At 40.0% G+C, this 18,882-nt stretch overlaps 1 protein-coding gene across 2 annotated transcripts in view; it reads right to left on the reverse strand.

Annotated features, from left to right (window-relative positions):
• TTC27 (tetratricopeptide repeat domain 27) overlaps positions 1 to 18,882 on the reverse strand; it is a 551,099-nt gene that overhangs the window by 105,428 nt on the left and 426,789 nt on the right. For both annotated transcript variants that reach the window (XM_089690186.1, XM_089690185.1), the window contains exons 12-14: positions 12,660 to 12,755; positions 875 to 997; positions 159 to 386 (exon numbers count right to left, since the gene is read on the reverse strand). In XM_089690186.1, the coding sequence (XP_089546312.1) occupies positions 159 to 386; positions 875 to 997; positions 12,660 to 12,755 (447 nt within the window). The remainder of the gene's footprint in view (positions 1 to 158; positions 387 to 874; positions 998 to 12,659; positions 12,756 to 18,882) is intronic.

The raw sequence follows: 18,882 nt of genomic DNA on the forward strand, positions 1-18,882 counted from the left end.
TTTTTTTTTTTTTTACACAAAATAACAAAAAGTATCTATAACTGTAGATCATTAATAACACACACCTGAAAAACATATACACAGTACAAATAAAATCACTTCAGACTGGGCTCATTTTAGATACGAGCTGTATTATAATGCTCATTCCTTTTTCTCACCTGCATTGGATTGATCTTTACAGACTTCTCAAAGCACTCTACACATTTTTCAAACTCCCGATTACGTAGATAGAGAACACCTTTTGATCGCTGGGCACGGGCACTGCGGTGTTTTGAAAGTTCCCAGGCTCTATCATAATACTGATGATCCCGTAATACATCTCCAAGAAGACAGTAAAGGTGTGAGGTCTCCTCCTTCTCTAATTCTTTTCGCAGAATCTGCTCCGCCTGAATATAACATCGGTTAGAATTCTGAATAAGGACTGATTAAAGCAGTATTTTTAAAATCACATTTTGTATGTGTTTGCAAAGTCATGTTTTTATAGCCCTATTTAATGTGTATAGTCGCAGGCACTAGAGGAAACCTGAATAGAGTCAGGAAAAAAGTGATTGCTTTGGATATAACTACTAAAAACCATCTGAGGTGTAAAATGTTTTCAGATTTTGTGTCCTAAGATGAAAAGTTCTAGTTTAGCGGCATTCCCAGTTTTAATGAATCTTCACAGTAGTAACTATCTAAGCACCATCAGTGTGAAACCGCTACATAGGAAGTGCATTATACATAATCAGCAAGTTTGCATTCAATTTAACTCTACAGATCACTAGATGGTTTCATTCATACCCAGTTATTAATAGTTAGTTAGGATAATAGAAAACAGCACATGCAGTAACTTCTGAATACAATCATATTTTCAAACAGTAGTTGTTGTGTTCACCTTTCCGTGCTGTCCTGTTCGTTCATAGCAAACAACAACATCTTCCCACATTTCTAGTTTTTCAAATATCTGAAGAGCTGAGCTTGTACATCCAAGTTCGAACAACAAGCTTGCAAGCTGCCTCTAAAAAGAAAATATACCGTAATTAATAGTTTATAACAGATTGGTTATTCGTATATAATGGCAACAGTCATTCATACTTTATAAAATAAGACAGAAAAAAACTAAACTTTCAAGGCAGTGTTAACAATTCTTCACATTGGTTTCCTATATCCTGCAATGTGCCTTCCATCTATATTTATACTACAACTGGACATAATTTTCAACCACATCCAGGCTTTACATTATTAAACAATGCATACTGGCAAAGACTCTTTTTTCTTAAGACAACCCTGTTTTGACCAAAAGGTGATTTTTAACCTGGGTCTTGGAATATTAAGCGTATTGTGTGTAGCACAGTAAAGCTTCCTAAAACAGAAAGTAATCAAATGTTTCATTCCAAAATATATCCTGAAAAGAAGAGGATTATTCCTCATTTCATGGTGGGTTGGGTGGGGTGGGGGTGTTAGGGCAATGCAACTCACTGCTTTATGCCTTTTTGGCCAGATGCACATCCAGAACTGCTTGTATATAATAAAAACAAAGCCTAATATTATCAAGCCATGGAGCCTTCAATATCCCTATCAATGTCAACAACCTGGCTACATCCCAACTACTCCACCTAACCTCTTCTTTTTCACTCACTCAGTGCACACAGTCCTCCACCCACAACGACGGGAACACCCTGGACCTCGTTTTCTCCCATCTCTGCACCCTCCATGACCTCACAAACACCCCTTTCCCTCTGCCTGACCACAACCTTATTACGTTCTCTATCTCCCCATCCTCTAACCCCGCCCCCCCCCAAACCTCAAACCATCATCGGCCGTAACCTCCGCAACCTGAACCCGGCCCCTCCATCTGCACCTTCTCCCTTGGCAAACTGATACACTCCCACGGCTTCAACTACCACCTCTACGCCGACACGCAAATTTACCTTTCCACCCCTCACCTCACCCCCTCAGTCTCCGCCCGTATCGCCCACCTACTGAACGACATATCAGACTGGATGTCGCTCCATTTCCTCAAATTGAACCTTTCCAAAACTGAGCTCCTAATTTTCCCTCCAGCCCGTGCCCCCCACCCTCTCAATCACGACCAACAACGCACCATCACTCCCACCCCGTAAGCCAAAGTCTTAGGTGTCACTCTTGACTCAAACCTGTCCTTCCACCCCCATGTCCAATCGTTGGCAAACTCATGCAGGCTCCATCTTCGCAACATCTCCAAGATATGTACGTTCCTAACCCCAGACACTACTAAACAACTCCTTATCTCACGACTCGACTACTGCAACTCCCTCCTCACCGGCCTACCTCATCACAGACTATCCCCGCTTCAGTCTATCCTGCGGCCAGACTCATCCACCTTACTAACCGTTCCGTATCTGCCACCCTCCTCTGCCAATCCCTCCACTGGTTTCCGATTGCCCAACGCATTAAATTCAAACTACTAACACTGACATACAAAGCCATTCATAACGCTGCCCCAAATTACCTCACCGACCTGATACCCAAATACCACCCTACCCGTAATCTTCGCTCCTCACAAGACCTCCTACTTTGTAGCTCCCTGGTCTCCACCTCCCACGCCCGACTGCAGGACTTCTCCAGGACTTTCCCCATCCTCTGGAACTCTCTACCCCAATCCATCAGACTGTCACCTTCCCTCCTCACCTTCAGGCACACCCTGAAAACCCATCTCTTTAGGGAAGCCTACCCCACCCTCACCTAATTGCTTATCTACACTCTACACTCCTCCTACTACTCCATCCCCCACAGCCACTTCCTCCTGTACCACTATCCCCTCCCTCCTAGATTGTAAGCTCGAAAGAGTAGGGCCCTCGAACCCCTTGTGTTTTGTCTTGTTACTGTGTTGTCTCATGTACTGTCCCCCACTATAATGTACAGCGCTGAGCAAACCTTTTGGCGCTATATAAATAATGTATAATAATAATAATTTATTCATAACTGCATACAACCATTTAAGGCTATTATCAGTGCAGTGTATGAAAACAATGACTTCTGTGGAGTAGGCCTGGGATCCAACGAGACAGTATAACCATGGTGGTGATGAGAACACACTAAAGGAATCAAAGCCCCCCCACTCTCATCAGTGTGTAGCACAGTAATGCCTTCTTAACACAAAAATGTATTCACATGTTTCATTCTGTCAAATGTCTCAAAAAAAATTCATGATTTCAGGACAGTTGGCAGAGGATTTAACCCCTTTTTAGCATGATGCGCTTCTAGAACCACTGGTGTATAATACAAATCCATTCTAATATTACAGAGCCATTCATTCCAACCTGTATACAGCTATTTCAGGCTATTTGGACATCTTCAGTGCAGAGTATAGAAAGCATGGAGTAGGGCTTGGGATCCAAACAGGACAGCATAATCATGCAGATTATGTTAAAATATGCATCTGGCCAAAAGGGCATAAAACAATGATTTGTACGGCTCCACTCACTGTGCAGAAATTATGAACAGGGCTTTACTGTACTACAGATTACAGTAGGAGGCTTTATGATTGCTTTAGTTTCTTCTCAACATGACCTGCATGGCTATACTGTCCGAGTATATCATGTACATACTACCTGTAAATTATATACACGTTCCATTTTCTAAATATCCTTCCATACATAACTACAAATTTATGTAAGTAAAGGCAAGGTATGTAAATTGTCAAGGAATTTTAAGGAAGTTTGATTACACAAAGCAATAGATAGGCAATCTTTCACGATTACAGTGATGTACAAATGTGTATAGACGTAGCGAAATAAAAAAAAACAAAAACTCCATAAACTATTAGCATGCATGAAAGTCTGCTATCCTAATGTTTCTGCCACCTGAACAAGGGTTTTTAAGTGCTTAGCACAAATCATATTTTAAATCTTATAAATCTTCATATGATGCTACAGGACAAATACTGCAGGTAGTTTTTATTTACTGTCAGAAAGCACTTTCCAGGTATTTGTTGCATCTTGAAAGCTTTAGGATAGGTTCACACTAGTGCAGCCTGCACTTGCGTAGGCACGACAGCCCATTCACTTAAATGGTTTGCTATGCCCACGTTTCCTGCAAAAAAAAAAAAGGTTTATGCACCTTTTCAAAAAAGCACCCACGATCGTTCTGTGAGCTGAGATGCATTGGGGTGCCGGGAAGCAGTGATTAGGCTGCATGGGTGGGAACAGGAGCAAATCCTGCACCCGCAATCAGCCTGCGGGCTAGTGTGAACCAGGTCTTTGGTATAAACCAAAGCTCTTATGGCCCAACTTCTCCTGGGAATCACATGAATGCACTTAGTTCTGCACTCCTGTTACCCATTTTCAGCTGACAACAGGCTAAAGCCCGCTGTCAGCAGACATCACTCAGCCTGTCTAGGTTCTGGAAAGATCTCAACTTTAATGTCGGGATCCACCCAGATTCCTGGACTGGCAGCTGGCTCAGCCTCTCAGCGATACTGTCTACAGTTCTGTGCCCATTACTCTGCATGGGCTGACAGTTTTGGAGTTGTAGGACGTGTCAATGGACTACAAGTGGCAGGTCAGCATGCCTTAATGCATGCTGAGCTGCTATTGTACATTACAGCTGACAGACAGGGGACGTATTTATGACAGAAGAGACAGATAGGGTCCAATAACAAATACATATAAAGTAGAACAAATATATCAGGTAAAGGCCACTCAGTTCCTATGTACTCAGTAATGAAAAAAAAATTAGAATCGAACAGTGAATGAATTCTAAATTCTTCAGTGCTGAAACTCAATCAATCCGACATGCATTGGTGAATCCACACAGGTCCTATGTGCCCTCGCCTTATTTGATGGACCCCATTCACTATGAAGAGGTCATACACAGCATTAGATGACCTTTTTTTTTTGTCCTTAACCCAGACAGGGTCCTTGTGGCTTGGTCTTCTTTTTATCCTTAATCAACATCTCTCGTCCTAGATTTCTTAATTCCCTTATTTCCTTCTGTATAAAATCTTCCTCAAATCTGTTTCCTATCAATGCGGCCTGTTCCAAATACACTTCTTCATTTATACAATTCCTTCTTAGCCTAATTGTCCTCTTGGATTATTTAAAAAATAAGTATTATGACAACTGTCCATTTCAATTGAGGTGGTCTATCCTTAAGTACATACCTTCCTGATAATATTTAGGACTAGAGAGTAGGACTGTATGCACAACAACCCATTCTGGATTATTGTGACATATTGCTTTGTTTACTTACGGGATTGTGCAATTGTTTATCTGGTGCTTTGGCAGCAATCGGCTGCTAAAGAAGTAATGCTGTCTATAACCTCTTTTTAGCAAAGGCGGTCCATCAAATAAGGTAAGGGCACATCTGAACTGACTTACCAAGGCATGAGGGACTGATTGGGTTTCAGCACTAGAGAATTTGGAATTCATTCAGTTTGTCATTTTTTCATTACTGAGCACATTGGGACTGAGTGGACTTTATGTGATATATTGGTTCTACTGTATGTATATATATGTTATTTGCACAACCACATTAGATGCTCCTTAGATGCTGAAAATATTTTGATTCTGTTGAGTGGAACTACCACTGGGCTATCCTTCACAAATTTGACTTTGGCCCCCGCTTTCTTTGTTTATTGCACATGCTTTATTCAGCTCCTACAGCTAGAGTGTGAACCAACAACTCCTTGTCTGACCCATTTCCCCTGTCTAAAGGAATGAGGCAAGGTTGCTCCCTTTCCCCGGGCCTGTTCGATCCAGTCTTAAGGCCTTCGGCCATCCAACTCTGTGCTGCAGATTCAGTGAAATGTATTGAAGTGAGTGGCAGAGAGGACAAATTGTCCTTGTATGCTGACAACACCCTCCTCTATCTTAGAGACACATCCACCTCATTGCAATCAGCCCTACAAATAATTGACTAGTTTGGCAACTTCTCGGGGATTATAGTTAACTGGGAAAGGACTCTCATATTTTTGCTCAACCCCTCTCATCTTAAACCGGTGGACATCCTACTTTGCTGGGTGGATAGTATCTTGAGGTATGTCAGTGGCTCCTTGGCTACGTACATAGATCTTAACCTACTTCCCTTTCTTCAAGTGATTTTGAGACCTGGTTCACACCAATACGGTTTGGGAAACGTAGCAAATCCTGTGCGTTTCCTGCACCGCACGGTGTCCGTGCGATCTGCTGCAGGGTGTCAATGTTAAATTAACGACACTGTGAAACAGACCGCAAGACACAGTGCAATTGCCAAAATTCGCATCGCAAGGGTTATAACACCAATGTGATGCGAATAAGGTGCGTACAAAAAAGGGTCCTGCACTATTTTGGTGTGGATGCGATGAGATTTGAGCCATACAAAATGTATGGCTCAAACCACACCACACAGACATTACATGTGATGTGCACAGGAATGCGGTGCGATTCCTGTGCGAATCATATGCGGTGTCCCGCACTGCACAAATGGAGCACACCCGATCCTTTTCTTTTGGGTCTCTAGCTGTTGATCCTGGCTCCTCCCCCCTGCCAAGTTCCCCCAATAGCACATTTCTTACTATAGGGGCACTTTATCAGGCTCACTCCCAAGCTGCGCTACTGTGAATGGTCATTGTCAATTCACCACAGAGTGTGGGTCTGCCCTACCCCTCAATGGCTCACTGGCTGTGATTGACAGCAGCAGGAGCCAATGGCTAGACCCAGCAGAGCTGCATATTGTGACGATCGCGCTTCAGACCCCTGTCCTTTTTACCAAACTCGTGACCAAAGGACTAGCCAATCTGAACCCGCGATGTCACGTGTTAACTGTGCCGCACCCAGCTGCACCCTGCCCAACAATTTTCCAGCTAATGGACCACAAATCGATGTACCGGCAGCCTGAATGCAATTGTTACTGAGCCACTATCACCGCAGACAGGTTATACAGAGGGTTAAACAAACACAGTAGCGTTCTTTTAGAGGCAGCAATTCGTAAGTTGCATTAACGAGCTATAGAAACAGTTCAACACTTTCAGAAAGAAAGATTACTAAAAGTTCAAAAGGGTGCAATAAAAATATTTACAGGAATAAGATGTAACCAATATACAGTGAGGAAAAGAAGTACACCGTGTTCCAAATTATTATGCAAATGATATTTTTCTCATTTACCTAAATAATTGATGTAAAGCATAATTCGCAGCATAATTCTCATGTTATCAACTATTAAGAGTACAATTCAAATTTTATTGAACAAACCTAATGATAACCGTATTTTTTTTAAACATAAAACACTTACAATGCACTGTTCCAAATTATTACGCACAGTAAGTTTCAAAACACTTTAGAGGTTGTAAAGAACTGAACATTATCATTTGTTGTGTTTGCAGCATATTTACTGAAATCAAAAGCTATTTCAATCAAACTTTTAACAACATTTTAACTTTTTAAACATTTTAACAGGTCACGTTACATTTTAACATAGGACCCCTTATTTGATAGCAGCTTCACAAGTCTTGCATCCATTGAACTTGTGAGTTTTTGGACAGTTTCTGCTTGAATTTGTTTGCAAGATGTCAGAATAGCCTCCCAGAGCTGCTGTTTGGATGTAAACTTCCTCCCACCCTCATAGATCTTTTGCTTGAGGATGCTCCAAAGGTTCTCAATAGGATTGAGCTCAGGGGAGGATGGAGGCCACACCATGACTTTCTCTCCTTTTATCCCCATAACAGCCATTGATGCAGAGGTATTCTTTGCAGAATGAGATGGTGCATTGTCATGCATGAAGATGATTGTATTACGGAAAGAATAGTTCTTCCTTCTGTACCAGGGAAGAAAGTGGTCAGTCATAAACTCCACATACTTTGCAGAGGTCATCTTTACACCTTCGGGGACCCTAAAGGGGCTGGCCAGCTCTGTTCCCATGATTCCAGCCCAAAATATGACTCCACCACCGCCTTGCTGACGTCGCAGCCTTGTTGAAACAGGGTGGCCGTCCACCAACCATCCACTACTCTATCCATCTTGACCATTCAGGGTTGCACAGCACTTATCAGTGAACAGGACTGTTTGAAAATTAGTCTTCATGTATTTTTCTGCCCAATGCAGCCGTTTCTGCTTGTGAGCATTGGTTATTGGTGGCCGATTAGAAGGTTTATGCACAGTTGCAAGACTCTGGAGGACTCTACACCTTGATGACCATGGGACTCCAGAGGCACCAACAACTTCAAATATCTGTTTGCTGCTATGTAATGGTATTTTAGCAGCTGCTCTCTTGATCCAATGCATGGATCTGGAAGAAATCTTCCTCAATGTGCCTTTATCTGCACGAACCCGTCTGTGATCTGAATCAGCCAAAAATCTCTTAATAGTGCGATGAGCACACTTAAGTTTTCGTGAAATATCTAATGTTTTCATACCTCGTCCATACCGATGTTTTGTTTTTCAGGAAATACTTGAAGTTGCGATATGCAGTCAGGCGCAATGCACTGCTCTTGTTACTCTTGAGTTTGACCCTATCAAAAGACTGCTAACCTTGAGCATTATGGGGAAACAGATATCCTCTTTATACCTTAGACTTTCCCTGGCCTATGCTATCACCTCATTTCCAGAAATGGCACGTTGATCTCCAAGCCATGGATGAGGAAGACTGGGATACCTGTATGAGCTACTACGTCACCACTACGATTTCAAGGTTTATTCAGCTAAAATTTCTTTATAGGGCCTATTTTTTACGCAGTTAGCTATTATATCTCCTTTGGCTGATCCTTCCTGTATATGCTGTCACTCCTTTGTAGGAGAAGTGGTCATGTCCCTCTGTTCAGCCCTTTTGAATGGTAGTGGTGGCTGAACGTAAAAGAATAAGTGGGGTTCGGCTAACCAGCTTGATGGGGCCACATTGTTCAAATATGCTCCTGAATTTCTGTCAATATTTTAACAGGAATGTTTGTTTTCTGATTATATGTACTCTAGTTGTTACTGACTGTCCATGTGGTTAGATTGGCCTGTGCCTACATCTCCTCTATTGACTATCTGTAAAGATTTTGCACGCTGCATTCTTGCTATACTTACTATATGTACTGTGCTATATTTTTTTCAGCAAAATGTTCTACCTTTAAAAGATGCATGCTCAATAATGTGGTAAAAAAAAAAACCATAATGCATAACCTAAAACTCACATACAGTATGTATACAGAGAGAAATCAAATGATAAAAAAAAAATGTTTTTACTGAGCAAACATGAGTGGTAAAGGCTGATAAATGTTAATATGTACAGATAATGATCAGGGATATGAAATATTATTGGAGAGCTAACACATTTTAGAGATAATAAGTCATGGCACGCTTTACAGCAAAATATGAGCTGGTAATAGTGAAAGTCCTTTTGGAATGTCTATATATCTTTGATCATAGCCTTGAAAGAAAACAGGTTGTCATAATACACCTAGAAGTGTGTAGGTCTGGATTATATTTTTACAAACATTTTAACAACACAGTCATGATCCAGTCAGGAAAAGATAATCCAGGATACACATGACATTTTAGCAATTCAGTGTCAACTAGAGACCAAATATTTGATTTGTGTACTTGTGCAGCAGGGACACAACACTTACTATACAATCTAGAGCAGCCTTTCTCAACCATGCTACCTTGGAACTCTAGGGGTCTTTCAGAGGTTGCTTGGGGTTCTTTGATCAATGTGCAGTTTCTGCCTCTCAGATAAGTAACAACCAATACCAGTGATCTTTTTATTTATCCCTCTGACCACAAATGGGAATTATAGGCAAGGACGTTCAACATGTCTATTTTGGCTGAAAAAAAAAACCTCTTTAAATGAAGCGACAGTTACTGCAGAACTTAGTGAAAGATAGGTCTCTACCAGGTAGTGACCTACAGGCCCAAAATTAGACAGGGTATGGGGTGCCACATCCCAAGTACTTGATACAAATATACAGTATATTATACTGCAAAAATATACTCCCTATTCTATTGTCACTTTTGATATTTGCTATAAGGGTCAATTATTTATGCATACAGTATATAATGCAAATAAGGAATTCATCATGGCACTAGCTGATGCATACCTTTATTATTTAGCAGGACAGTCGGAGCATCTACACGCTTGGGTGTTACCAGATCTGCCATGTGGAGTAGAGGTCCACTTTGCCTTGGTCGTACAGTTGGATCAGCTACTGATTTGCCGTGAGGCCAATCATCCCACTTACCTAGAGTTAAGCTACCTATTTTAACACTGGCAAGGTTGAAATGGAAGGAGGATAAGATCGCTTCATACGATGACACCCTCTGGAACTACCTCTCTGATATAATCCCATTTTAGCTTAGCTACACACCTTACTAGATTCTATGATTTGGAAACAGCGGGCCTGTTCACTCTCTGACATTTAAAATAATATATATATATATATATATATATAAAATATAAATAATAGGGACAAACATACCTTTGATTCCTTATGTACACACTGTAACTTACCCCATACGTTTCTTCTTTAAATGTACCTACAACTGCGGCATACATTACATGCCCTGTTTGAGCCACAAAGTCCTAATTTTCTAATTATTCCCTTATTCGTATGCTATGGTTTCAGGGCCCTAGGGGTTTACTCTCCATGCTATATTCTCACTTATTACATTCTAAACTAGGCAAAACACCACTGCAGGTTAAAGCTAAATGATAATCTTTCTTTCCAGCTATGGCAGAGTGGGAGGTGGCTTCTTCATCACATTTAGTAGTGTCCCCTGCAGTCAACAATAAACTGATTCAACTTTATAATTTCCATCAGACCTATCTTGCCCCAACTTGCCTGTTTGCTATGGGACATATACCCACCTCTAACTGCTAGCACTGTGAGCAACCTAGTGCCGAGTTTACCCATTTGATGTGGGCTTGTCCAGTAATAACTCACCACTGGAAAGAAGTTATACACTTGCTTTCTTCCCTACTCTTCAATTCCATTTGTTCCAGAGGTTTGTCTATTGGAGCTTCTTGAAGAGAAGCTCTGGCCCAGGTATGTTTTAATTCTCCGGCAGGAAACACTACTTTAGCGATTAAATAGATTGTGCTTATGTGGATGCAGTGGATTTTTGCAGTTGATTAAATTCTACCTTATGAGAAAGTCATATATGAACACTTACTTTACCTGGTGTAACTAAACCTACGCTCAAAATGTCAATGAGCTATGATTACGCATATTCTTACTTAGGCTCGATTGTGTGATATACTAGACTTGCTTCTCTTTGCTGTAAGAATAGCTTTTTTTTTACCTTACATGTGATACTGTATACAAGGAGATAATCTTTGTTACATATATATTGGTGATACATGATATATTGGTTTGTTATTACACTATTATGCAATAAATTGTCATAAAAAGGTTTCTTGAAAAAGAATGTAAACCCAACATTTCATATTCCTGATATGTGCCTGCTAAGCCATGTACCTGTATGAAAAAGTATCCTGTTCTCTTTGTATTGCTTCCTTTGTGTGAAATCCCTGGTGCTCCTGCCAGTCCCTCTGCTTTCCTAATAAAAACTGACTACACTAGGCATGACAGCAAAGCGTGGTCAGTTCTCTAGCTATGCTGGGAACTCAGTCTGCTCTCCTCCATCGATCAGGCTTCTGCTAATTTCTTGCTCTGGGGCAAAGACATTTTTCTCTGTTTGTTATTGTACTGTCTGGGCTGCAGCCCCACCCTCCCCACTTCCTATCTCACAGGAGACACAGGCAGCAGCAGAAGCAATAGGCCAATTCCTGTGAGCAGTGAGGGGGATGGAGCTTACCAGCATGCTGAACGTCTATGAACACACACAGCCCATGTTGGAATCGCGTCCCATGGGTGCCCCCTCGGAAAAAAAGCCACAAAAAGGAGGAATGGAGAGCACCAGCGTGGGACTCCAGAAGAGGAAATAAGAGTAGGTTTAGTATAACATATCTTTTTAAATTAATGGGAAAATTATCCATTACAATCAATTTAAGGGAAAAATTACAACTGGAATCATAAAACAAGTAAATAATTTTGCTCAATGGAAGGCAACGCATTTTGTCTTGCTAAAGAAGTATTTCAGGGCATTTTTTTTTTTGGGGGGGGGGTAATATCAGTGTGTTGGCTACCGGCAGAAGTTGACTTTTTAATCAACAGACTTTCATTCTCATAACTCCCCATACAAGTCAAGCATTAGACTGCAAAACCAGCTTAAAGCAGGTTGATACAGTTGATTTGAGGAGTAAACACACAACAGAATGAGGCTTTAGGTAAAATGCTACTGTTAATGAACTGTGAATGATCTCTGAAATATCTAAAACTGGTCTCAAACGCAAGAAGAATAAATCTGAAAACAAGCTGCAGTTGACCATCGACACAAGCAAATCGCTCTCTCATTTTGGATTTATAATGCAAGTGATTGGTTCTACTACATTGATTGCATAAATGGAATAACATAGTGAAGAGGAATATGTGAAGCTGTGAGATGATTATATTGCTAAACTGGCACTCTGTATGGATTAACTTTTTGGAGATCTTTTCAAGCAAACATATACTGTTTCGAAAAAGCATGTAATTTGATGCCCTCCTAATTTAGAACAACAATAGCACACTAGAATTAGATTTGTAGTGCTACATTAGTGTTTTTATAATGTGGTAACATTTATTTGTATGTGACTGCTGATTTTTTTTTCTTTTTCTGGAACTTTAATTCAATTTCACTTACTTCAATATCCCAAATTGGAGGCATCTGGGAGCAATAGAAAATTTTCATACGTTCAGTCACAGGAGGGTTTTTTTCTTCAAATTGTTCTGCTAGGGCCTAGAAAATAAAATAAGATCATTTTTTTTTACATGAAATACAAAAAAACCTAAATGGCAGATTCTCCCATTCTCACTCTTGTGTATTAAAACCGATATTTTCATGTGCTTTATTTTGGTTTTTAATATTCTAACTTTATAAGTTAACACATCCTGATGCATTTTTAAGCACTTTAATTGACATGCAGTAAAACTAATACATGCATTTTTATAACACAACAGTGCAAATGGGCAATTCAAGTATTTTTTAAGAACTTAAACAGTACGTAATATAAGAAAAGTCCATTTTGTTCTGCCCCGCTACTAACAAGATTTGGCTGGGCTGGAACAGACAGAATAGAAGAAAAAAAACTTTAAAGGATAACTAAACCCAAGAAAAAAAATCGTAATATATACCTAATCGTCATGTATTGAAGGTAAACAAAGGCACACAAGTTTGAAGTCCAGCCTGGGTGGCAAATATGACTTCCTCTATAGATAAAGTGAAGGAGTTTAAAATTAAGGGAAAGAAGTATGTTAATGGCATGATTACCAAATGAAGATTAGCAACATGAAGCCTAAAAAAAGAAAACGTATGCAGACACCTCAACTGAGGATGAGTAAGCTGCACTTTGATAAATTTTTTTGGGGGGTTTAGATATGGTTTATGTCCTTATCTTTTCCTATCTCAATTTTACCCCTGGAATCACACACATAATGGAAAAGAGATGAGGCAGAGCACCAATGTTAAGACATATAGACCCTAACTAAATATTTCCTCAGTTTTGCCAGCTAATATACAGTATATACACTATATTGCCAAAAGTATTGTGAAGCCTGCCTTTACACACACATGAACTATATTGGCATCCCAGACTTAGTCCGTAGGGTTCAATATTGAGTTCGCCCACCCATTGCAGTTATAACAGCTTCAACTCTTCTGGGAAGGCTGTCCACAAGGTTTAGGAGTGTGTCTATGGGAATGTTTACCATTCTTCCAGAGTGCATTTGTGAGTTTAAACACTGATGTTGGATGAGAAGGCCTAGCTCACAATGCTCTAATTTATCCCAAAGGTGTTCTCTCGGGGCCAGGACTGTGCAAGCCAGTCAAGTTCCTCCACCCCAAACTTGCTCACCTATGTCTTTATGGATCTTGCTTTGTGCACTGGTGTGCAGTCATGTTGGAATAGGAAGGGGCCATCTCCAAACTGTTCCCACAACGTTGGGAGAATGAAATTGTCCAAAATTTCTTGGTATGCTGAAGCCTTAAGAGTTCCCTTCACTGGAACTAAAGAGCAAAGCCCAACCCCTAAAAAACAACCCCACACCATAATTCCCCCTCCAACAAACTTTACACTTGGCACAATGTAGTCAGGCAAGTACTGTTCTCCTGGCAACTGCCAAACTCAAACACATCCATCGGATTGCCAGAGAAGCGTGATTCGATACTCCGGATAACATGCCTACACTGCTGCAGAGTCCAGTGGTGGCATGCTTTACACCGCTGCATATGACGCTTTGCATTACACTTGGTGATGTAAGGCTTGGATGCAGCTGCTCGGCCATAGAAACCCATTCCATGAAGCTCTCTACACACTGTTGTTGTGCTAATCTGAAGGCCACAAAAAGTTTGGAGGTCTTTATTGGGGTGTCCCAATACTTTTAGTAATATAGTGTAGGTGTTATTGTAGATGTTCACAAAGGATGGTTTTGTAGTTTTCAACAGCAAAACACAATGAATGCAGCGTGCTAGCCTAAAATCAACCTCCAAAACATCTAGTATATATGTCTGGACATCAACACATGCTAATTTTAATACTGTATATAGAATTCCTTAATATGACATTAAGCCAGTTGTCTGAACCCCACTAAATGACAGCTATCAATAAATAAGCAATTCTCTGTTTATAAGGTATGTGCAGTAGTGACATGAACGTTCTGGGATGCAATAACTGAAATATGTATGGCCAGCTTTAAAGACCAACCAGCTAGACTTCTACACTGTTAAAGAGCAATGCCAGACAACAAAATCAGTCAATGACCTACCTATATTATACAGGAATTATGTACTCTAACGAAGCCAAAACTCAGAACACTTCACAGGGTCACTGATGTGTATTTTCTGAAGCGAGGGTTGTGTAATTCCCTCTCCTCCCTACAACAGATTAGGTTTTGGATTGAATCATAAAGGGTTGAAACCCACAGCTAAGTTTTTATTGCTGCCTGTGTCCCCAAGTGAGAGACTCACTTCACTATTTGTGCTGGTGACCACTGGTGCCAAAACAGAAAGTGAGAGAAAATGCAAAATTTTAGAGTTGTCGCCATTGCAAATGGTGAGGTTAAAGAGCAGACACCTGTTCCGATGACAACTAAGATGAAAATTCATTAACTTTAGGGAGATTTCCTCTCACTCATTCCCTGTTGCATGTCTAAGACAGGAAGTGAAAGGAAAATCGGCACAGAAAGACAGAAAAAAAACATAATAAATTTTAACCCTACCTTACTGTATCCAAAATGAAAAACACTATATACTATATATACACTTTAAGATGTAGGTTTACTGTTTGACTGCAGCGTACCTTTAGGAATATCTCTGCAGAGAAATAAGGTGTCACATTTATGTGAGCTTATCCTTTATGATCAAAGGATCAAAGTGAGGCTCTTAATAATAACAGTCATTGAACCTTGTTATAGCATCACAGTGTCATTGTATCCAGAAATGCAGATTTTCCCCTATTATATGATTCTTTAATTGTGGAGGAATAATTTTTTTCACACACTCCTACCAATAACTTGTATAGAGAGGAGGAAACAATTCTGACATTACTTCTTCATCAAGCTGAGAACCCTGACATAAAACCAGTCAGAACAAATTGAGCTATAACTAGACTGTGAAGTAACACAAGTGGTCGGAGTAGCTCTTGTACAGTCTGACTTTACATCATGGAATCCGACATTTATGAAAGGGAGCCGGCTTGCCTCTGCTATTTCCTCCACCTCTGAACAAATCCCTGAGTGATACCATATGTTTGTAATACACCACATAAAGGCAATTAAAAAGTCATCATGGAGCCGGCACTGAAAGGTAATGCATTATCGAGCCTTTAATTGTCTTACTCAAACAGGAAAAATGTGCAGATGTTAGAGCAGTACCTCCAGAACAGCACAGGAGAAATGAGATGTATTTCCAGCATTATAAACCAGGTCTGTACTGTTTATTATGTGCTAAAACAATGAGCACACAACCAAGATATTATTCTAATCACTACCGGTTCCACACTTCAGGCAATAAAACCTAAGCGGGAAAGCCTCTAGCAATTTACAAGTAAATTTTGTTTTGTGGTTATAGATAATATCTAAGAGGGGAACATGAAAGTTTTCATGCATACTGTAGATTGTTAGTGCAAAGCTCCTAAATCTTGGGAAATATGAGTTGGCTCATTTTGGTATTCCACTGAGGCTTTTCAGAATCTCTCTCTCACATATTGTTATTATGTCTGATGCTTTAAAACTCTGTGGTGTTGTTTTTTTTCCTCAGTAATACACATTTTATTATATACACAATAAATTAAATAGAACAAATTATCAGTTCAATAATCCCAACAGTACACTTCTAGCTAACTATGTACTTTTGTGCCGCCCTATTACTAAAACCCACACACCTCTGCCCAGGGGCTCAAAGTCCTAGTAAGGTGAAAGTAAGCAGGGTTTGACAAATCCCAGGGCCAGGTCACCATAATGACTAGAAATTTCATCCTGGCACCTGGACTTTTGTCAGCCGCCCCCTTCCAGGCACCGGGATGCCACTTTACTGATCCAGGGATTTAAAATCCCTGTGGCTTAAGCTCCTATCCGTACCGCTCAGTGTATGGAGAATAGGCATTCTAATTGGTCAGCACCATCACATGAACGGTGCTGACCAATCAGAATCCGTCTAGCCCGTTATGTCTGTGCTGGCAGGAGAGGAGAGAAAGCGGCGTCCCAGTGCCTAACAGCAGGGGATCGTGGGACGCTGGTACACCAGGACCGGGGTGATGGGGAGGGAGGTCCAGTGAAGGGTTAGATTTTCTGTAAAGGTGAACTTATATTTTCAATGTGTTATCCCGGCCAGCCCACATAGCTTTCTCTCTCTTTCTTACATACAGTTCCAAAAGAAATTTTGTCAAGTCCTGAAATAAGTTAAGATATCTTCAAGTAAAACTGCTCTCGTATTGCTCCGAAAGGATGATGCCCCCCTAGCAGGGGAGTTAAATGGACTTTACAAGAAAGGTCACAACTAGGTCAAACTAGAAGGAACAGTCTATTCTAAATCATACAACAGAAATACAGTTTCAGTTTAGTCTAATTATTGTTTGTAGATATGCATAGCATTGCTCTTTAATGTGATACTACAAACCTACAGTATTTATACTAAGAAATACTTTAAGCTAAGTTAAGGGCAGAGATAAAATACACAAAATAATTTAGTTCTGTATTCATTAAAAACAGATGGCAACTGCCCCAACCTATAACCCTTTAGATTGTAAGCTCCATGAGCAGGGCCCTCCTATTCCTTCTGTACTGAAATTTATTGTAATTGTACTGTCTCTCTTATATTGTAAAGCACTGCGCAAACTGTTGGCGCTATATAAATCCTGTATAATAATATTAATAATAATAACTGGCCTTTGTAGCAAGGAGCACATGGAAGGGTGAGGCATGTCAAAGAACAAGAAAGACAAATTCCCAGCTCAACTTACCAACCAGCCTGCAACCAACAGAATTATTTGGTTATTATAGTTGACGTTAAAAAGAGGGGTTTAGTTTGCACACAATTGCAAATACATGCATAAGCTGCAGAGCTTCTTCACAGCACCCTATTATCTGCAGTTCCTAACTAAAATTTGAGAGCCCCCATAGTAGAAGCACATGTATAATAATGGATAGATAGCGGGGTGCACCGGACACCTTTGCTGCCATTGTGCTATATGATGGGTGTCCAGTGAGCCCCTGTGCCTTTAATGTGGGGTGGATCCTGGTACTTAGGGCCCGGTGATCATGTTATGGCTATGTGATCACATGACCACAGTGTCAACAAAGATGTAATGAATTAATTAATTCATAACAGCTGTGTTTCCTATGATGTGATTGACCCATACTTTACTTCTAAAGCCACATGACATACAGTATTTTCTATGAAATGGATAGTCTCTATGATACCCTCTCTATTCCTGTTATCAGAAAACAACTCTTAGAACATGTGGCATTGTCCCTGGCAACAAACTTACTAGCTCTCCTTAACCAACTATAGAGATTTTGTAGTTTTTTTTTTGGCCACGTCGGAAATACACGTGACAAGTAAAATCTCCTTCTTTTAAATCTTTATGCATCAAATGTTATCTTTTACTGTCACTTTACTGTACCAAGTAAAAGGCTATTATATGGCAGGAGCTGTTACTATACAAATGTGAATTTCCTCTCTTTTGTATTTCAATGTTTTTATTAATTTATAAACAGTTTAAGACAGGAGCAACAAAACAGGCCCACGCAGGGGCTATCAATTGCACATGAATTTCCTCACTTTTGACCTTGTAGCAAACACAAAATGTTTGCATTTTTAAAATGAATTTCCCTGATAGAATAAAATTAAATGTGGAGAGTGAGAAAGAATGTGAGAGACAGGAGGTATGACATCAAAATAAAAAAATACACTGACAGCAAAAGAATAATTACCTTCACGAGATTATGCATTAAGAAGTCAGAAATGGGTTAAAGGGCTCTTAGCAGATAACTTTTTGAAACTGCACAGAGAAAAGGATGACTTAATAAATTGAAGATGAGTAAAGATAATTACAGATTTGTAGGCAGGCATGGCCAAATCACCTCATGTTCTAAATAGCTATTAATGACTTCATACATGTTTCTTTAACACACCATTATGTCATCTGGTGCTTTATTATACTAATGATGTCTGCGTTATTACTGAAAGTGGATCACGTTCATTTGTTACTTTCATTAATAGCAATGCATATTAGCTCTTTTTAAAAACAGTTGCTAAAAAGTTTAGTTGCTATAAGTGAAATGAAATCTTAAAATACTGACCCCACAAATTAGTGAAATTGGACAATCAGTGAAAACACAACAAAGAAACAGTTTTAGGGGGTTACAAA

The sequence above is a fragment of the Staurois parvus genome, unplaced genomic scaffold (genome assembly GCF_062004578.1).
Source record: "Staurois parvus isolate SC_StPar_1 unplaced genomic scaffold, SC_StPar_1.0 ptg000520l, whole genome shotgun sequence".
NCBI classification, from domain to species: Eukaryota; Metazoa; Chordata; class Amphibia; order Anura; family Ranidae; genus Staurois; species Staurois parvus.